At 42.9% G+C, this 22569-nt stretch overlaps 1 protein-coding gene across 1 annotated transcript in view; it reads left to right on the top strand.

Annotated features, from left to right (window-relative positions):
- SUGCT (succinyl-CoA:glutarate-CoA transferase) overlaps positions 1 to 22569 on the top strand; it is a 678860-nt gene that overhangs the window by 106617 nt on the left and 549674 nt on the right. The window contains exons 7-8 of the mRNA XM_019508722.1: positions 4146 to 4237; positions 15907 to 16050. Of these exons, the coding sequence (XP_019364267.1) occupies positions 4146 to 4237; positions 15907 to 16050 (236 nt within the window). The remainder of the gene's footprint in view (positions 1 to 4145; positions 4238 to 15906; positions 16051 to 22569) is intronic.

The raw sequence follows: 22569 nt of genomic DNA on the forward strand, positions 1-22569 counted from the left end.
GGGATTTTTTAAAAAGAAACGAGAGGGATTTCATTTAGCTGTTAGGCATTTAACTGTCTTGGGTTCTTTTGAAAGTCCCCACCTTGTAAGACTGAGATGACACAGTTCTGTACCAGCATAACTACTTAGCCTAGTCTTGTTGTTTTTTCCCCTTAATAGTTCAGTCCCTGGCATAGACCCCCACTGTAGAAAAGTCAAACCTGAGTAAAGTAACCACCTGTACTTAAGAAAACACATGTAAGGATAAAAAACAAACAAACTTGGGTAGACTTCACCATTTGATGCACAGAAGGTGGAAGGGCACCATCTTTAAACATGGCAACAATTGCTCTTTGGTGACTGGCATCTCCTAAGTAATCTTGGTGTCTAACCCAGTGTTTTCAAGGTCAAATAAAGGTCTAATAAAGATGTTTCCAGTGTCATAGTGGCAAAAGAAAGTAGGGTTCACAATTCTCTCACGGCAGATTATCTTAACATTACTTTATTTATGACGTCTTTTCTTACATACCAGTTGAAATCTAAATGCTGTACATAAAACTGGAATATCAATGTGGAATTAATAAGAAATGCTATAACATACAGCATGATATTAAACAAATCAATGCGATTATTGAAATTTTTTTTTAATGGTTTGGGATGATCCAACACATCATCCATTAGACTACTGGTTTTCCTTATACAGTTTTCACCACATTTGCAGTATTCAATAAAAGAAATGTAATTTTTTGGCACTTGCATCTTGCAGTTATGCATGCTGCACAGTTAAATGTCAGCAATAATTCATCATCAGGAACAGAATGAAGATATTTGTCTGGAAAAAGAGCTCCACTTGGGTCTTTGTACCACTGAAAATCTTTCAGATTTAACATACTTCTGTAGCTGCTGTCATCCAAGCTAAAACATTCACGTGTCACAAAGAAGCATTTCCTGAGATGTCCTTTTCAAATAGAGAAAGAAGTGGGGGGAAGCTGTGAAATTGGTTTACTTTTGTACAGTGCAAAATGAAGCTCATCAAATCTTTTGCAATAAAGTGATGGGTGTAGGACCTTAACAAGGTATTCTTTGGCTCTGTTAGCACATTTTCTGAGAATGTAGTTATCTTCAGCAAAATCTAAAAGGAATTTCTCTGGTGATGCGTTTAGTTCTGATAGTTTTCTTTCCCACTTTGCTGGTGTCATCACATCCTGTGAGAATGTGAGCCTTAATAAGAACACTACCCAAAGTTGGTCCTAATTTCTGTCCAAGCGTGTGAAGAGGAACTAATTTTACTTTATCACCCAAGCCTGCATTAATCCAAAGTTCCAAAAGTCCTTTTTCAAACAGTTGAAACAGATATTGGAGAAGGACATCATCTGTACCATTAGGCAGCATTATGACCTGTGTGAAACCGGATGAAACTGCATCAAAATAGATGGATGACAAGCCAAATATCTGCTTCTTTTAGGGCAGCAGACAGATGATTGCATACCTGAATTCCATCTCTGGTATTGTTTAGCTGACGGTTGTAATAACCCTGTTTTGCTGAAGAAGGCCAAAACATCTCCACCTGAACAAGTAAAGGAGTGTCAGGATCCAGTTTTACAAACTCTGTTGGTGTAATAGTCTTTCTCCTCTCTTGTTTATCTTTTTTCAGTGACATCTCCACATAACTGCCAGACATGATATCTACCCTCTAAACCAGTTGGGATTGAATAGCTTTCCTCCATATGGTATCAAAAAGTTCTTGAAAAGTTTTCGTTTTTGTTTTTGCTTCAGACTTGGCATACTTGAGCTATAAAGTCTACAATTACTGCAGGGTTTTCTGTTGTTGGTCTGATGGAATTTGTAGTTAGATGGCTGCAGTTTCTTCTCAAGCTCCCCTAAAAGAACTAACTTGGTTTAGTAAGAAGGCCACAATAATCAAATAACATGTTAGATGGCAGATCCTACTTCCGTATGTGCTTAATAGACTCTCCTTTGGTCCTTTTGCTATTCAGTTGCAGAGTAGGATTTATTTATCGATGCTGCATCTTTCTACCTGTTTATCTCCATTGGAAACATCAGCTTCTCTGGCTCCATCTCCAGCCTGGGGATGGGGCTGGAGCCAGAGCCACAGCTGCTACATGTCCTCACCCCCGACTCTGCATGCCCTGCCACTCTTCCCCCACAGTCCCCAGGCTCTTTCCTCTTCATGCCACCCCTCCCTTTCTCTCCCCTTCTGCTTCACTCCTCCTTGCCTTTGTTCCTACACCAGCAGGCTGTCGTTGCTGCGGCCCAGGGAACGGAGTATGGCTCCAGCCCAGGCCCATAGCAGGGGCACGGAGCTGGTACTGCTGTTCTAGCCTGGCCCCATAGCAGCAGTGCTGGTTCCCTGCTGCTGTGGGCTGGGCTGGAACAGCAGTGCTAGCTCCGTGCCACTGCTGTAAGGCCAGGCTAGAGCGATGCTCCATGCCCTGGGCTGTAGCACAGACAGAGGATGCTGGTATGGGAGAAAAGTTAAGGTGGGGGGGAAGAGGTTGGTTGAAGGGCAGGAATGGGGGGAAAGACTTCAGGAGTGGGTAGGGACCTGAGGCTGTGGGTGACAGAAATAGCATGGACAGAGGAGGAAGGGGAGCAAGGGAAGGGGGAAACAGGACTACCTGAGGCTGCTAAGGGAGAGGGGCAGGCACAGTGGTGGGTTGGGGGGGGGTGCCAAAGTCAGCAAGGGGGCAAGCTGCCTGCCTCTCTCACTGCCTGCCCTCTACCACCTGCTGCCCACTGCCTGCCCCTCCTACTGCCTCCCCCATTGTCTGTCCCCCACAACCATTACTGCTCCCTCATTACCTCTTCCCCCACCACCTGCAGTAGTGGGGCGGGGGGACATGCACTAATTTCAGATGATCCTCCACTAATTAGATTCCATAATAAATTTATAAATTTTCTGTGTGGAGTCTAATTATTGGGGGGTAGTCTTACAGTCAACATCATCTTGTATTAAGGTAAATATGGTATTAAGGCTACAACATCGCTATTATACTACCCATACTTAAGTAATTATTAAGTTAAAGTTTATTAATTAAAAATAAGTAATAATTTTAATGCGAATTGCATGGCTGATAAAAAAATGTATTAAAAATAGAAAAGGATTTTCTTTTTTATCAGCATTTCAAAGCTATTGACCAACTCCAGTCTGTCAAAATTAATTTTAAGTATTTTACTCAGGGGCTGGTTTTGTCACCATTAGTGATGGACTGAGTTAGCTTAGGGGAAAAAACCCTAAGTAGCACGAGACTGGTATTCCTATTGAACTTAATGGGTTCATGATATTGCCCTGCAAATGATTTATTGGCCTCAGTATTCATGGAGTAACAGTGCCTTAGAGAGCACATTGTTAGGCACTAGGATAGAATTTGTTCTTTAGCCCAAGGCGAGAGTTGGCAACATATGACCCTCAGGCTGTATCTGGCCTGTTGAACCACTGAGTCCAAAGGTTTTGCATATGCCTGTGCCTGCTCCTGTACTAGGGCTAAGCAGTGAGGAGCTGCACTGGGGCCAGGAAACTTTCAGCTGCGTTTGTGCCACTGTTGCTTTTCCCCATGCCCCCCAGTGTCCCCCTGGCTGTGGCATGGGCATAGCTTCCAGTCAGCAGGGAGTTATACCAGGACTGGGCAGCTAGAAGCTGTATCCATGCTGCTGCGGCTTCTCCTTCTCCCCTTCCCTATCCTGCCCATCGCCTCCCAGTTACAGTGCAGATAGGTAGCAGCATGGACACAGCTTCCAGCTGACCAGCCTAATTGCAGCTCTTTGCTGTCTGGAAGCTGCAGTCATGCCCCGGTGAATGGACAGGGGGCTAGGAGAAGTAGGGGTGCAGCTCCCATCTTCCTGGTCTCATCATGAGTGCAAGGAAAGACACCCCCCGACTCTCCATGGAATCTACCTGGCCCACATCGGACCAGAGCTGGGTTGTTCCAGCCCGTGTCTTGAAAAGGTTGCTGGCTGCTGGTCTAAGGCAAGATGTATAACTATAGTATTAACTTGATATTTTGCCTGAATAATTGAGACAATGCGTGTATAGAAACTGATGAGAATGTATTGAATTCAGCTCTTTTAAAAAGACCTGGAGTAGTAATCTATATCTCAATTGTGTGTCATGCATAGCTTTTTATATAGTTGTTCTTGTGTTTCAGGTTATGGTCAGACTGGTCCGGTGTTTCAGAGAGGAGGCTATGATTCTGTTGCAGCTGCTGTTTCTGGTCTCATGCATATCACAGGGCCTGAGGTACTTAACTTTATTGCAAATTTAATAAAATAATTTTCTGATGCACTAAAACTTTGTGCTGCATACAATAAAATGGCTTATAGAATTAAAGAGTTTGGTGGCTGAACAAATAAAATGTGATCTTTGATTTATTATGAACGAGCAATGCAGAAGTCATGAAGCAATGGGCTATCATAATAGAACAGTATTGGCCAAAGCCTGCACCTGCAGGATTTCTATGCTGTATGGTAATAAATTCTAGAAATTAGCATGTTGTTTTTTTGCTGATTCCTGATGGGTCTTTATTATAAAGATAAGTTTATACAGTGAAAAGCATTCAACTGTCATGGGCTGAATCTTAAAATCAGTAGAATGAAGATGGCTTCCAAATACTTTAGGTAGATTATCAAGGTGCATGTTACTGGTTTTTAAATGTACAGTATGCAATATGGGCAAGGTCAAAATAATGTGCATGAATTTAAGTAGTTGTTTAAGTCAGACACCGGTTAATAAGGGATGACATGAGGAGAGTAGTTTGATGGAAAAGCTGAAGTTTTTAGGAACTATAACACAACAGAACCAGGGGAGCCAGTCAGGCAACTCCTTACACAAAGGAGTATTCAGTTTTGTTCTTGGCTGTGCTCTGGACTTCCTTTGACTATGAACAAATTACTTTCTTCTCTTCATCCTTTGGTTTACTTATTTAAATTGCAGGCCCTCTGGGGCAAGGACTACCTCTTATTATGCATGTACATAGTTCAAAGTTGGGGCCTTCCCCCTATACAGCGAAGTGAGATCCACTGTCTCCTGGATTCTAAATCTTCTGACCTGAGCTAGACTCAATTCCCTGATCAATGAGCATAACAGATGCCTCTTCTGTGCTCACTGTGTAAATCTGAAAATTGAGGGATTCAATTGGAGGGATTCAGGCCTAAACCTAAAACTATTAGAGCAATCAGTGCACACCATTTCCGACTCAGAAAATGCATATCTGCCTCCAGGTAATCCAGGGTTTGTTCTCTGTTCAAGCAGCAGATCTCAGGGGCTAGTAGCAAAGGAAGTGTGGGAAGCAGTATGACAGTTTATATTTGAAATCAATACAACACGGTTTTGAGTAAATGGGTTGGCCCCATCCCCATATAATTTCTCTTTGTTCCTGGTTTATTATACATGATATTTCTTCAAGCCTAATCAAGTAACATAGGATGTATAATTTGAGAGACTTTAATCACTGTTGGCCTACTGATCAAACCAGTTGACAGAGGGAAAGCGAGCAGAGGCTATATGTCTGAAGTGTGATAGACCAGTTACATCTTTTATACCTATGTAATACATTTAAAAACTATAGAAGCCAATCAGGTTCTGATGATTGAATCAGAAAACCAATCAGCAGTTACCACACCCACGCAGGTGTACCCTATTTCACTACTTTGTTATATGTGCCAGTTTGTTGTCCCCTTGTTTTTGAACCTTCTCTCAAACATCCTTGTCTTCCTAGAAGCCGTGTCACTTAATTTATCGTCTTCCAGGTGTTCTCTGTAAGGTTTTTGAAACTCCCTGCAGCCCAGGTGAGCCTGGTACTGTCTTCCAGGAAGGGGGCTGGAAGGGAGAACATAGTCAGAAGCAGAAATCTTGCTAAACTGAAAGAGGTGGGGTGAAGGGGGAGGGGGAGGTCTGATAAAGGCCAAGGCTTTGTTGAGTCAAGGTTTTTCCAAAACCTTAGGAAGGCTGTGAGAGATCCCTGGTCTAATCAGTTGGCAGACAGTGATTAAAGTCTCTCTAGTTATACATTCTGTGTTATTTCTTTAAGCCTAATAAAGGGCATCTAGTCTTATCCAGCAAGTGGTAATTATATTGATATGATCATTCCAGTGCCAAAGCTGTTGGCACCTGCTGGTGTTCCTCCATAACTGGAAAACACTTTCGCAGCAGTACTAACAAACTTGGGATTGAGACTGGAACCAGCCCCTCTGCTCATTGACAACTTCTGTACTGGAGTTGACACCTTTACCCAAATATAAAGGGCAGTGCCATGTGAAAGGGCCGAACAGAGCTCCAATATGACTCCAGCGATGGAGAGAGAGTACCCCAGTACATTGCTCTTCCAAGTTCTTCCGACAGTACCAGTGATGACATCAGTGACAACTGTTGTATCAAGTTTAGAGCTCTGGGAATATCATTGGTATTGGTGAAACAGTAGAATTAGAGCTTAGAAATCATGCCAGTAGCACTGTTATTCAGGAGGAGTACTGACTATATCTTCTCCTTGGTGTTGAATAGAGTTACATTTCTATGACCTTCTGAGAGTCCCTGGAGATTCATCTGGTCAGGGTAGTACTGGGGAGACAGGAACAGCACTGGGCTGACCAACCTCAACTACCCAGTACCATACCATATTGGCTGTCCTGGGTATCATAATTAGGTCTGCTGTAGTAGTTCCTTTTGTAGGTTGAGGAAGTCAGAGAGATTGGATTCCCCAGTAGCATTGGTATCCCAGCTGTTGACCCAAGAACTGGGAGCATGGAAGAACAGCAGTGTTGTATTTGCCACTGAAAAATGTCTTACGGGGACTGGTATGACCTCTCTGTCAAAATGGCTTGACAGAGAGGTCATACCAGTCCCCGTTTTGATGGCAATGATGCTAGTGCATTTCAGGATCTTCTGGGGCTTTTATAGAGGTGCTGGATATTGAAACAATGCTCATATAAGAGAAATTGCACAAACTCTTTCAAATCTTAATTATATTTCCCCCAGTTAGAATTGCTGTTTCTCTAAATGAGGACTTAATGGAACAAGGCTACAGTCTCTGGCAAACTCCAGCTACCATCCAAGATGCAACTAAGTGGGTAGAGAAGCACTCTATTTGCTGCTTTAGAAAAGTTTGAGTACTACTGCTTCCATCTAAGTGCAGGATCAGTGATTGTTACACAAGTATAGGAAATACCAAATCTATGAAAGACATGCCATTATGACAAGGACCTACATTTGGCTGTTAGCAGTTTCCTCATTTGCCTCACTGCAGTTCCATATGGCAAGTTACCACATACTTGTTCACAAAATAATTTTCTGGTATGAGAAAAGGTGACTCCTTTCCTGCTGGATATATTGCAGATCTCAACGGAAGAATTAAGACATCCTGGCTATATGGTTGCCAGAGCAGCCCTGTAGGCAGCTGTGAACACCACCTATGCTGCTATGTTTTCCCTGCGAATCCTTCATCTCTAATTCTCGTGTGCATAAAGCACAAGTATCTACAAGAGGATCCATGCTGACTGTCTTTTTTGCATTCTGACCCAAGTGCTTGTGGAGTGAAAGCTTTGCTTCCTTCACAATGCCAAACATTTCACACACTACCTCAAGAGCTGGAAACTTGTGCAATAAATTCTGTGGAAGTACTAACTGTTACAAAGGGGCAAATGTCATTAATACCAGTTGAGTTAAAGGAAATACACTGAAAAGTTTAAAAAAAACTAGAACTCTAGTATAAAAAAAAAAAAAAAAAAAAAAATTGTCAATGATATATGAATGACAGAATGTACAAATATTACAGTGAAGTGGACATAAGCTGTGTTATGGGAGTCACATTCCTCAGTGGCCATTGTGAAGATGGATTTTATTAAAAGGTTAAGATCTGCACTCGAAATAGATGTTCACATCACCTCACTCCTACTTCAGACAGTGTAATCATTAGACTGATTTAACTATTGTTGCTAACAGTTCTGTCTGTTCACTAATGGCTTTTAACAATTTATTTAGACTTAGTCATTCTTTTGCTTGATTAATGTAAATGCTAAATCTTACCTCTTACTTTTCTTCAGCTGAAGTTTTTAGTTCATATTTCATTTTAAAAATGCAGTGCCCCTCTTCCCTGCTCCCTAAACACACTCATGTCCTCATGAAGAAGACAGCACGAAATCTAAAAGGTGCAGACACATGTGACAATCGAACAATTCCAAAATGTCAACCGAGTAACAATTGTGCAAAGTATTGTGGCTCTCACATCAGGGGGCCGGAGTAAGCACCCACTTGTTTAGTAAACTTCAGTAGCTTTCAAGGCCAGGGACAGACGATGAAAAAGCCCGAGCCTGAATTGATTCCCTCTTTGCAGGTTAGTCTAAGAGAAACCAGACACACCAGATTAATAACTGGACAGACATTTTCTGTTAAATCAGGAAATGCAGCCACATGCCTGCAGTGGCTGAAGCCAGAAGCCGGGGGGCACTAGAGCATGCCTGCCAGCCCCTGCCAAAGGGGAGGGAAGAAAGATGCCCTCCAAGGCTCTCACCCCTCCTTGCTGGAGTGGAGCGGGCAGGGCCAGGCACCAACCCAGGCTAGCAGAGAGGGGATGGTGAAAGTCCTTTCTCTGAAGCAAGCATATATTGAACACAGCAATTTGCAAAGCATACAGCAGGGAACTACCAAAAATCTTTGCCTAGGCTAAGATACAGGTCAGTAACACACAGCATACACAGGTTAGTTTAACTTAAGATGTAAAGCTGTTTGCAACCTCTCTTAATTCTTAATCAGCATATGTGATTGTCAGGTCTTTGCCAACACTTGCCACCTTCACACTAGCTTGCCTGTCTCTCTCCTCTGGGACATGGGGCAGAGGCTGAAGCTAAAGCCAAAGCCCTGGGTGTTCCAGGGGAGAGAAGGGACAGTGAGCAATTAACTCTGTCCCTGCCTGTTTGCAGGCAAGCCATGGAGGTGTAGCTGCGGCTGGCAAACAGCAGCTGCGGTTCCCAGAGTTCGCTAGCGGATTTGGGGGAGGAGGGTGAGAGGGGGCAGAGGGAGAAATTTGCCTTGGAGGGCCATGGCAGGCCAGCATCTGGCCACACCCTGCCCCTGCTTCAGTTAGAGAGCAGAGGGGAGGGTCCAGCCCTGCTTTGGAGCAGAGAGCCCTGCCCAGCCCAAGAGCATGCTGGGTTGCTGGGGGAGTCTGGTTTATCTTAAACCAGCAATGTGTCCAGGGCAGACATTGCATAAACCGGTTTGAGCCAAATCATTTAAGTCTGATACTACGTTCAACCAGGTTTATCTCAGACTGGTTTCAGTCATTTTCAGATTGGTTTATGTGCATTGAACATCTATTCTGTTACAGGTTTAAACCAGTTTTTGATCACTTAAACCGGTTTATGTGTAATGCCTGTCCCTAGCCCGAATGATCAAAGTCCATAGTGTGCTTGCCTGCTGCGTGTGTATGTTGAGTTGGGAAGTGGGAAGGAAAATGCTTAGACCCATGTTTTTTGATTCCAAGGGGCTGCAGGGGCACGTTGAAGGGCTGTGCCTGAGTGAGGAACACACTGGTTGTTAGAAAGATAGGTTTTATTGAAAACAGTGAAAAATCACTTTAAAAAAAAAAAAAAAAATTAAAGAGTGCCATTGCAGCAGTGGGAGGCAGAGTGGCTGAGGAGCAGTGCAGAGTGGGATTCTTGGAGGACTGATTAAGTCCATGTCGGAGAACAGTTAGTGTCTACATATAACACTGAACCAGTTCACAGTGAACCAGTTCAAAATAATACTTGATTTTCCAGATGTAGTTTTGAAACTCTCCAAGCAGATGAAAACTAGTTTAACAGGATTGTTTGTCTGTCTGCTTTAGGTTTAAACCCCACTGAAACCATTGTAAATGCTGTGTGTGTCTTAGAGTGTTGTTACATGTTAACTCAAAAACGTGTTAAGGGCCCTTAAACTAGGAGTGCTCACACATGATGGAAGAGAAGCACGTGCTAAGGGCCCTCTAAGTGGCTTAGAGAGAATCCTCTTCCATTGAGGATTATCTCTGGTTTTGGGCAGTTTGTTGCAATCACATGCGACTGCTCCACAGGCCCAGAACAAGTTGTGAGTGGTCCTCCAGCATCCCAGGAGGCACCACTCCCAGCCACTCTGTTCCCCCACAGTGACAGCAGGGGAACACCTAAAGGTCAGAAACTCACCTCCACTCCCATTCTGGGCTCTTCTCAGCCCCCAGGGCTCCCCCACTCCCACTGCTCCCAGGGTTTCTTTCCTGTCCCTTTGGACTCCCCCTTTTCCCAGCCCCCTTGCCCCCCGTCGACTCAAACGCGGGGCAGCGGTGGCAGTGCAGCGGGCATGGGCTCCAGGTGGCTGCAACAGGGTGGGGAGGGGCATGCACAGACTCGGACATGCAGCTGCATCCTGAACGCAGCCACGATCACAGCCCAGCAGCATGTGGAGCGTTGCCCACTGCATCAGGCAAGTCTGTGAAGAGGAAGGGGCATGGGGAGAGGGGCAGATTGAGGCCCGCACAGTGATGGAGGGAGTAGGCTGGGTTGGGGTGAATGGGTCGTGGGATGGTTGGAGCCTGGGCAACTCATCCAGGGGTGTGGGTGAGAGGGAGTGGGGAACAGCTTGGTAGGTTTGAACAGGATTGTAAGGGCAGGTGCTGGCAGCACAGTGGGCCCAATCTGGAGGTGCAGTAGAGGGGTGGGCAAGTGGCATAGCATGCCCAATCTGGGTGAGGGGGGCACGCACATATTCCCTCTCCTTGCCAGCCTGTATCAGGCAGTCCATGGATTGGGTGCTGCCTGCACAACACCCCTCTCCCCCCCTGCTCCCGCCCCAGCAGTTCCCAGCTCACCTGCAGCTCCTGGCACTGTCCTGGTGGAGCAAGCAGAGAAGAGGAACCCGCTACCATTGCCACTCTCTGGGCTGGGCTCAGACCAGAGAGCAGTATTTGCCCAGCAGTGGCAGTGGTGGTGTGACAGATGGGTTTCCCATTCCCTGCCTGCTCTCCTGGGACAGCACTGGCAGTACAGGTGAGCCAGAGGACATGGGAGGTGGGGGTGAGCCACAAGGGTCAGGGGACAGAGGGGTGTCCTAAGGGGCAGGAAGGGAGCCCTAGGGAATAGGGGAACAGTGGCTGGTTTGATTTTGGCTGGTGGCTGGGTGGGCAGTGGGCTAGATCTGGGGGTATGGGCAGCAATGGGGACCCAGTCAGGACAGGTAGGGGCTTGCAAGCCTGATGGGACCCTGACAGGCCCAGCTGCCCACAGTCTGGGCCACAGATCCAAAGGGCCCTGCCCCTGACAGCAGGCGAAGTTCAGAGGCAGAGAGCCAACTTGTCTCACAGTCCCTCATCACCAGCCTAATGGCAGGTCAGAGCAGTGCAAGTTACTGGGCATATTAACCCTTAACCTGTGACTGCTCAAAGCATGAGGTAATTTTAACACCAATTAAAATTAGTGCATTCAAAGTGTAATGTGTAACAAGGCCCGTAGCCTGAGCTTTATATAAGTTGTGTTTTGGAGATGTAAATGGTGTATAGATTTTGTGCTTTGGAATGAAATTCACCCGTAGTAGGATGTTTGTGGCTGACTGTGGCAATGAAAGACCATTTAGAATTGATTATGTTAGAGTGGTTTTAAAATGACAGTTCATGTATACATTACAATTGAGTACCAGTGATAATTTGTTACTTTTAAAATAAATATCACTGTTATAAGGACAGCATAATGTATGTGCAAGTAACAGAGCTGTGTGGGATTTTATAATGTACCAAAAATGAGGGAAAAGAAACCCATGGAAAAGCCTTTCAGTCACTGCACAGGTAGGTGGAAAGAGCTTTGCTTCATTCCAGAGGATTTTATTAGTAGTGTATCATAAAAATGAGCAAAAAGTAGGAAAATATTTAAACTAAAGTACATCCTAGAGCAGGATAAAAAAATATGAAACAGATGATGTCAAACAAGAGGATTTATTTTTCTTGTGCCTTTCTTGTGTTTCGTTATGTGAACTCTTATGAGAATGTAGATTTTTCATGGCAGGAGTCTTCATCAAAATATAAATGTGTGGTACCCTTGCCTTTGGGCCTGATGAGTCCAATAAAACTCCCATTGACAGTAATGGGAATTGAATAACTCCATAGGTAAATAAAAAAGGCAGAAGTCCCTGCATCTGGTATGGTCATATAGTTATCAAGCTACCCTATGTAGCTTTGATCTGTGGCCAAAACATTTGGAAAAAAACTAAAGTAAAATCAAAATAGCAGGGTATGTGATACATGAATCAGACTAAATTTTCTGTTGACACATCAGAGAATGATAATCCAGAAGGGAATATGACTTGCAGCTTGTAATTCTGGTTCTCTGAAGTCCAATTTTGACCAGATTTTTCACTCTTGGATCTTGTGTTAAGAACTAAAAGTGAAGAGCCTGGTGGTTTTAGAGGGAAGTAGTTCATGATAGCCGTTAGTTAAAGATATTTTTACACAGGACTTCTTTACCTTAAGATAATTGATTGCCAGTTAACTCAGTAATTATCACCATTTGAAAAGAGAGGCCATCTGGATCAGCCTTAGATAAGCTATAAATGTTTGTATCCTCAAGATAAAAACACTATTGAACAGAAGGCATGGGAGAGATGTGTTCAGCATCTGTTATGCAGTACTGTATCCACAGAAAAAAACTGTGGCTATATTGTACAGTGTTAATATACCAAAACTTCTGATAAAAAGGTCTTTGAATGTGCTTTGGGAATTACTGCTGGAGATTTTAATTAATGAATGGTGTAAACATATTAGAATTAATTTGGGGGGCATTATCATAGGATCGTCAGGCACCTAGGAACTGTTTAATTTTAAAACTGTGTTAACACATTCTCAGAACTTTGAAGCCCACCAGTTTAATAACATTCTGGACATTTTATTCATCTGGAGACGAATGTTTATGTGGAAATTGTGTGTTAAAGTCTAGCATTTTGGGTGGAAAAGTAAATGAATGCTGGAGGGTCGGGCTAGGATTCAGAGACCTAGACAAATTGGAGGATTAGAGCAAAAGAAATCCAATAATGGGAAGTGCAAAATCCTGCATTTTGGACAGAATAATCCCATCCACCAGGACAGATTGCGGACTGCTTTGCTAAGCAGGAGTTCTGCAGAAAAAGACCTCGGGGTTGCAGTGAACAGTAAGCTGAATATGAGCCAACAGTGTGCTCTTGTTGCAAGAAAGGCTAACAGCATACTGGGCTGCTTTACTAGGACTGTGGCCAGCAGATTAAGAGAAGTGATTATTCCCCTCTATTTGGCACTGGTGAGGCCACATCTGGAGTATTGCGTTCAGTTTTGAGGCTCCACTACAGAAGGGTTGTGGACAAATCAGAGTCCAGTGGAGGGCTGGGACACAGGACTTATGAGAAAAAGCTGAGGGAAATGGGCTTATTTAGTCTGGAGAAGAGTAGACTGAGGGGAGATTTAATAGAAGATTTCAACTACCTGAAAGGTGGTTCCAGAGAGGATAGAGTTAGACTATTCTCAGTGGTAGCAGGTGACAAAACAAGAAGCAATGGTCTCAAGTTGCAGCAAGGAAAGTTTTAGGTTAGATATTATGAAAAACTTTCTCAGGAGGAGGGTAGTAAATAAGGGTACCCAGAGAGATGGTGGAAGTTCCATCCCTGGCGGTTTTTAAGACCTGGCTAGACAAAGCTCTAGCTAGGATGATACAGTTGGGGATGGTCCTGCTCTGACCAGGGGGTTGGACTAGACAACCTCCTGAGGCCCCTTCCAACCTTAATTTTCTATGATTTTATGTTTCTTATGCAGGAATTGGCTGAAAAAGAAGTCAGTTTAAGCTGTTAATTTCACGTTCCGGAATAAAGGGATTTTACCATTACAGAGAATCCAAAACTGAACAGCAAACTCAGTCAACCACTCTTCCTTGTTATTAAGCTAGGAAATCTATAGTTAAAACCCCAGGAGTTCACCTCTCATCACTCTACCCTGCTTTCTCCCCTGGGCCTCTGGAGCTTGGTGGGCATGACCCGGCGCAACTGGGAACAGCGGGGCTGTGCAGAGAGGCTGCGAGCTCCACGCTGCAAGCAGTCGCAGGTACAGAGGGCATTCACTTTGCACTGCCCTGGCTAGGAAATGGGGAACACCTTCTCTGTGCAGCCCCACTGTTCCCAGCTGCACCAGATCATGCCCACCAGGCTGCAGAGGCACCTGGGGAAGGGAAGCAAGACAGCAGGGAACGGCGGCTGCTCGCTGCTCCTTGCCCTGCGCTGCCCTGGCAATGTGCCTCCTGCGCTTGCCTTTGCTTTGAGGGGCGCAGCTCTGCGCTGCTTTCCTCACTGCAGCGACGTGACAGTAGGCACGTGGCCATGGCAAGCAGGGGTTAGCAGGTTCTCTGTGCAGCCCCACTGTTCCCTGCCTTACTGCTTCCCTGCCCCCAAACCTCTGCAGCCTGGTGGGCACGACCCAGATCAGCAGGGTCCTGCAGCCACACGTTGCAGCCCTGTGTCCCAAGCACCCCCTGGCTGGGCAGCAGCCCCAGCCCTGCCCAGCTCCCTCCCTACAGGGGTCTCAATCCTCCTCCCCCGGATTTACCTGCCGGAGCTGCTCTCAAGGGTACCTGGGGCCACGTGCATGTACTGTATGTGCACATGGTGCACCCTGTCTCACCACCTTCCTTCTGCTTCTTCCCAGTTCCCTGCTGGCTGGAACTCTGCCAGCCTGCAGGGAGCTCATTGCCAGCCAACTTCATTATAAAGGAGGTTTGCTTCCAGAGGATTCGTTAAGCAAGGTATTACTGTATTGGTAAAAGGAACACAAGATCTAGAAAAGCAAAGGTCAAAATATATCAAAGACAGAGAGCAGCATCCCATTTGGCTGTACAAAAGGAGACAGAAAAAAGTAATGAAAAGGAGACAAGATCATGCATTTTGCATGTCACTTTTCAAAATCTTTTAATCCACAGAAAATATTTGCATTTAAAAAAACCCCCTGAAGGTTGTCAGTGAAAATTGCCTATTTGTTGAAATACCATAGCACTGCATGCTGAATGTTTGGAAATATTTTCACGTAAATTTGAGCTTAAATTCTGGACTATAAAAATTATTATTATTATAAATGGCAGCAACAACCACAACAACGATGATGACTATGCTAATACACACTTTCAAAACTCCAAGCACTGTATCCGCTGGATAAAACTGTATCCAGATAATAGTAAAGATCTTTTTTGATAACTGTTGTGTTTCCTTATTTCTGTGCTAAGAGTGAAATGCTCTACTTTAACAATGTTGCTGTGCCTGGATATGCTGCCTTTCTATGTGCTGCAGGAAGGAAGCAAAGGAGCAAGTTTTCATGTGTTTGGGCTTACTAGCTAAGAAACCTGAAAAGGAGCACAAGCTAATACAATCTAGTCTGTGATTAAAATGAAACACCACTAATATATAGATATTATATTAATATTTTGTTGCCATTTCATATAAGGCTGGTTTACAAATGCAATGCAGAAACATGGTCAGAAACTAGAGCAGCTTCTTGAACTAATTTGAATGAAAAGCCTGCCACTGAAAACCCACAAAGCCTCTGTAGATAAACTGTTCTTATTAACAGGGATCCTGGATTTCTCTATGATTAAAAAAAAATTTCCCAATTTATAGATTTGTATTAGTGGTGTTTCATTTTAGTCATGGAAAAACGTGGATTTTAGGTTACATTTTTTAATCCAAAAATTGGGGATTTTTTTATCAGAGAAAACCAGGTTCCCTGTTAATAAGAACAGTTTATAGAAGCTTTGTGGGTTTTCAGTGGTAGGCTTTTCATCTGACTTCATTCCAGAAGCTGCTCTAGTTTCTGACCATGTTTTTTCATTGCATTTGTAAACCAGCCTTATATGAAATAACAACAAAATATTAATTCTTCCTCGTTCTGTTTTTCTTTCTCTTACTAGGGTGGTGATCCAGTTAGACCAGGAGTTGCCATGACGGATCTTGCTACAGGCCTGTACACATGTGGTGCAATCATGGCTGGTCTGCTTCATAGATACAAAACTGGGAAAGGACTGCACATTGACTGCAACTTATTGTCATCTCAGGTAGGCATTTAAAAAACAGTTTATTAGTTTCTTGAATCCTAAATAGAAAGATTGTGGGTTTGCATTTGTTTTTGCATGTTGGATGAGAAATGTATCCATTGAAATTAGCACAGAGAAACTCCACAGTTCATTTTTCTGTAGTAGTAACCAATTTATGTCAGATGATGAGAGTTATTACTATAGTACTCCTGCTTCTTGCCTGAACATCACCTTTCTTTTCTAATGTATCAAGCCTCAACCCCTGCCCCCCATGATGTATGCAGTTATTGTTATATTTGTTTTACAGGTGGGTATACATAAAATGTGAAATCACCCTAGTAGAATGGGACCTTGGAACCAGGTTATATTACCTTGAGAGACTAAATGACTTGCACAAGATCATTCAGTTTGTCAGAATCAGTAATATAATCTAGGAGACCTGTCTTCTAGTTCCAAAAATTACAGGGCAAAACAAAGCCTAAAGTCATTCATTAACTCAGGAACTTGAGCAAAATGTAAAGATATGAATGTTTAGATCATGAAGGCAATCAAGTTGTTTAAAAATAAATGAGAGCCACAGATTAAATTTCAGTGTAAATCATGTAACCGTCATCAGTGTATGACTTGGCAATACATGAATCCTGGCATTCTGAAAAGGTGGGGGTGATGCTGAATAATATGAAATCAGGTATTATTAGTAATTAGATATTATTTTCATTTTAGCTTCAAAAATATCTCTTTTGCTATTTGGTACAACAGATAATGTGCTGGGTAGGCATCCTTTTTTTCAATCTAAGCATTCTATAACAAGATTGTAGTAAATACTGACCAAAGATGAGAATACGTTCTATTATGTTTTGTTTATTTTATTCCAAATTGTATTAATATTTTTCTATGTTTTTCCACTTTATACTGCTTAGCAATACAGGGTGTCCCAAAAGTCAGGAGCCAGATAGCCGTATATCTTATATTACTATGGCTTCTGACTTTTGGGACACCCTGTACATTTTGGGCCTCAGCCATTATTCTTTTTAATTAATAGAAGGTTCGCACCAATTTTTAGTGTCCATTTTTAACAAGTTTTAAGAGCAGGGATGCTGTTTTAATTCTGGGTTTTGTTGAAAGAGTTTCTTATGAGGACTGAGATCATGTTGATATCAATTTTTATAGATGTTATTTCTTTTTAAAGTTTGTAGGATATAAATGGGTACTATTAAGGATACACTATATGGTGCTACAACTAGAAATCCTGTTAAATAATTTATGCTCAAGTGTGTCTTAGGAAATTTTATTCAAACATTTTAAAGAGTACCAAGTTGTTTTTTCTCAATTAAGAGTAGCTTCAGATACTGTCCTACCAATTTTTAAAAAAATTTATTATTTCCTTCGCTAATTATGTTTTTAATTTCTATCTATACATGTGAAAGGCCCACAATGGACAGTGTTAAATGGACCATTCAGAGGAGTTAGTGATATTAATCATAATCAGAGTTTTGCCAAATGTAGAAAGCATATAGAGATTTTAAACAATCAGGTATTAGTATCTCTCCTGTCATATCCTAATAAAGAGAATATCTCTCCTATCTTAATGGGTTATATGTATCAACTATACCTTTTTTCCCCTCTTGCTAGTGTGTGCTGCAGCAGCCTTTAAGAGCACTACTGCTGGGCAGCGCTGGGTATGGCTTGGGTGGAGGTTTGTGCATATTAATTTCTGCAGGCACCTGGTTAAATTTGCTCTTAGTATAATGTATCAAAATCTGGGCCACTCTACTGTGGGTAGGCATAATTCACAAGGGGAATGCAGACCTCTGGACACTAAGGCCCCTCTGACATTTTACATGCAAGATTCGATTAACCAGTTAATCACATCTTGACTTGTAACCCATCCACACGTTAAAACAATTAATGGCGTCATAAAACAAGGAGTAAGCCACAAAATTATTCCACAAAATAACTGTGGCTGATTCCTGTGGCAACAGTAATTGAACATCTGGCCAGGTGCACCCCTATGGCTGGGAACGCCATCAGTCGACAGGGCTCCCAGCTCTAGGGGCATCCAATGCACTCCCATGGCTGGAAGTCCCATCAGCTGATCTGGGTTCCCAGCTGAGGCGGGGTTGCGCCATGTGCCCTGGTGGTTGGGAGGTCACAGTGATGGAGCTCCTAACCACAGGAACTTGCTATTTGTTAGTACAGGGAGAGCCTGGGATCATGCTCCTGGGCTTTCCTGGCACTGGCCATAAAGTATATTGGGATCTGACTCTCAGTCCCACATTCACAGTTCCTGCCATACATGTGAAGCATTGCAGGAGGTGTGATTGTGTGGATTGCACATCAGGTGCTATGATACCTTTACCTGCACATCTGGCAGGGGCCTAACACAGACTTGCAACATACAGAATGAGGCTGGTTTCATTTGAAAGCCCTTTTTCTCTCTTGTTGTAGAGAGGAAGATGTGGACCAGTGGCTTGAAGTTGCTGTAAAATAAGTTTAGCTTGGATATCTGGAAAAAAAAGTCGTCACTGTTTGAATAGTGAGGCAGTGGAATAAGCTGCCAGGGGAAGTTCTCCCTTATTGGAGGTGTTCAACAAGAGGTTGGACAGCCACTGGTCAGCGATGATCTAGGTGTAGCTATGCCTATTTTCTACCATGGCTGTTTCCTATGCTTTTGGACTTTGCTTGTTCCTCCCACCCTGTGCTCAGGGAATTACAGTTTTTCTGGAATAAGAGTGTCGAAGAATAATCTGTGTACGTTTTCAGGGGAGGACAGTCCTCTGTGAGAATATCATGCATAGTTTGAACTAAATGTATGTAGGTACCAAAGTGCTCCTCAAAAGTGTGTTTATGGAGGACTTGTACTAAAACTTGCAGGAGTAGGGTAACATGCATCAATTCTGGATAAACTAAGTGCCCAGGTAGTTATGTAAATTGCTATGGCCATGTTTAATTTCAAAGTTATTGTTTTTAAATTCATCCTTCACTTCCATGTGCTCAGGGAGAGCAGGATCTGACAGCAAGGAGAGGGAGAAGGGGCTGCCAGGGGAAAAAGCTGTGGGGAGCCAGAAAGCAAAGGGCTACCTGATCCCTTAGATTTGTTTTCCCTGCTGTATTAGTGAGAGGGGGATAAATTCAAGGCAAACCTCTAATAATTAGATTCTGTACCTGGCAAATTATAACAATGTATATATTTTCCATGTATAAAATCCAGTATGGGGGGCAGAAGGGGCATTTATAATCAGGATCATTTTCTAGTTAAGTAAACATGGTAACTACTCTTAGTGTGATATAAGCAGGTTTCTTGTGAGGTCTCGTTTTTTCAGACATGTCTGGTAGGGCTGTGTGAAGCCTCGGTCCCTGATTCGATTTGGCGGAGATTTGGCCCGATTCAGTGGCCAAATCTCTGAATCCAAATCGAATCAGAGGACCCTTTAATCTCTCCAAAGTGAAATTGGAACCCTCTGAATTGATTTGGAGAGATTTGGAAAGATTTGGAGATTCAAACATAGAGACAGCTTTAAATGTATTTTCTACATACGTCTAGGTAGCAGGGGCTTGTGAATGCTGCGATGCTGGGGCACATGGAGTGTCTAACAGAAATGTGGGTTGGGGTGGCCCTGTGCACTCCCCAGCAGACCCAGAAGTGGGCCAGAAGTACTTCCAGTCCACTTCCAGGTTCACAGCTGAGCACGTGGGGGCCCCCCCCCCCCGCACTCCTGTGGGACACTCCATCTGCCCCAGCATTGCAGAGTTTATGAGCCGCACCTGCTACCTCAAGGTATGCAGAAAAAAACTTTTAAAGCTGTGTCTGTGTCCAAATAGCCGATTCTCCGAATCAGCATTGAATCTTCAGATTTGGATTCAGATGAGTCAAATCAGGGACAGTGATCCAAATCAACGAATTGAATCACTGTCCCTGATTCAGGCTGAATCCACATTGAACAGGGCCCACTTTGCACACCCCTAATGTTTAGTAATTTGAGGTGTGTAAATTTTTGGATGTCCAATTTAAGATATTTTAAAGGGGGTTGATGCTCAGATGGTGAACAGTCAGCATTTTTAAAATCAAGGTCCTTTACATGTTTTTGTGATGACAGCCAAAGCATTAAGGAATCCAAAATAACTTTTGGAACTATAATTTGTGTTTTTTGCTCAATAAACAAAGCCAGAACTCTTTACTCAAGCAAAACTTGCAATGGGTTCTAGACGTGTATTTTGTCTGAGTAAAGACTTCAGAATTTGGCCCCAAAGAGCAATTCCAAGACGGAAGATTGACTTGGACTATGATGTAATGAATTTCTAATAAGAAGATGTAGCTTGCCCTGATGGTTAAAGCAAATGCTTTCTTGACGTATGTTTTTAGTAATAACATTATGACAACAGGGGCTGGTATAAAGAACTGTTTTACTTCTAACTGATAAGCATTGACTTAATATTACAGACTGCTCATAACTTTCTGTTTTCCCTTAGTTTGTTGGCTAATAAGTCAGGGGTTATCACTGTATCTTTATAAGGATAGTGTTGCCTCTTTCTCACTCAAAATCTGAGAGCTCATTCCTTAACAATTGTAAGAAATTCTGACACATTTAAGTTCCCAGAATAATTTTAAATTGTTGAAAACACATATTTGTTTCCTTTTTTTTTTATACCCAAATATAAAATCTAGCATTTTAAGTTTCTATCATTATTCTGAGGTACCATCCTGTGCATTACTTAGAAAATTCAAGATGATTGCTTTTTCTTTTTATTATTAACTTTCTGTACAGATAAATCGGTAACTAGAACAAAGGCACGTGGAACAGAAATTCAGCTGCCAGTGATAAAGATCTGAAGCCTCATAGATACATATGTGCAAGGAAAGCATGTTTGCTAATTTTATCTATTCTATGTAGAGACAAGTGTCTGAAAACAAAATAGAACATCATTTTCTAAAAATATCATTGTAACCTTGGCTCCTTTTTAAAAGATTTCTTTCAATTCTGTGTAGTAAACAAATTACCCCGTAGCTGAATAACAGCTGATTATTAACTAAGATTCCCTACCACAAAACAAAACTCAAGGACATTATCGAAGAGAGACATGATGACTGCTTGGATGTGGTTTTGCAGTGGGCACTAACTTTCTATAGTCTCTCGTCTATAAACTTTTAACCCTTATCGTAAAGTTCTTTTGAAAATGTTTCCCCTGTAGATGATTAACAGTTGTCAGCTCCAGACCTTTTAGCGTCAGCATCTAAATAGCATCCTTTAGATGATGCTAGTAAATAAGAAGGAAGTGGGTTTTGGATTTGGTTCCAATTATGCAATTGTGCCTATTCTTCTGTTGTGGCTTAAAAAAAATCTCTTGGAAGTTTTAATATCCTTCCTGTATTTAATTGCAACCAGGCTCCAAAAAATACTGTAGTCAGTTTGTTTCCTTTGGATTGAAATTCTGTAAGAAGCATTATAGTTCTTTAACATTTTGCAGTTTTATTATGTATTTTTTCAGATTCCACAGACAGAATCATGTGGTTAATATTGTTTGTATTGTATGATTGCTCTAAAGCCACTTCTCTGCTTCTAATTACTGAGTTTTAGTTTATATTCATTATAGGAAATACAACAGCATCTCATAATTGTAAAATGACCCCAGAAAACCTATCAAATTAGAATGCATTATTTTCTTCTCTCATATCATTATTTGTAAATGTGTTTTGAATTGCAAGATACTTTATGAGATTAGCAAGGAAATTCAGAAATGTTAACTTGTTAGATTTCCTGTTTCAATCCAGTCCAGGTTTGATAGTATCTAATGGTTACCTACGTGTGGTGCTCTAGTGCGCTCAATTCAAGTCTTAGGGCACTTGTACACATGATGGAATTGGTCTTTAAAGTGGCTTAATTGCCCGTTTGCACCACTTTAATGGCATCACTGTTTACTCTTGCGGCAGTGTATATCATTTTAATTTTGTCATGCTGTACGTGTGCAGAGATGTATTTTTTTCTTTAAATGATTTTGTTATGTAGCAAAGTAAAACACATCTGATGTATTTTAGTTTTCTACATAACAAATTGCAGCAATACATCTGGAGAAGGTGGTGGGCAGAGTACACGGGGTGCTGGAAGCCCAGACATGCTCAGGGAGGCTCGGGCTTGGTGGGCATCCAGCGCCCTGTGCACCATCCCTGCTGCCTTCCTTGGCTGCCAGCACACCCAGCCACCCTCCTACCACCTTCCCACACTGCCCCTGGTGGAGCCTGCCCACATCCCCATGGCCAGGGAATGAGCTGCCAGTGGCCTGAGTGGCCTCTGAGCTGTGGAGGACCTTGGAGCTTTCCTTTATGGTGGCAGAACCCCCAGGGAGGCACCTGCCCACTAGCACCCCACCTGAGTGGTCCCAGAGGCATGCTGCCTGCTGCCATGGAGGGAAGGACTAAGTCCCGTGCAGCTCGGGAGCTGTGTGACTCGGCAGCAGCTCGTGCAGACAGGCTCCACTGAAGGGAAAAACATAAGAAAAAAGTGAGAGGGGCCTGATTTTTTTTTTTTTTTTTCTTCCCGGTGC

This window comes from Gavialis gangeticus, unplaced genomic scaffold (assembly GCF_001723915.1).
Source record: "Gavialis gangeticus isolate Ggan-Ray unplaced genomic scaffold, GavGan_comp1, whole genome shotgun sequence".
In the NCBI taxonomy this organism is placed as follows: domain Eukaryota; kingdom Metazoa; phylum Chordata; order Crocodylia; family Gavialidae; genus Gavialis; species Gavialis gangeticus.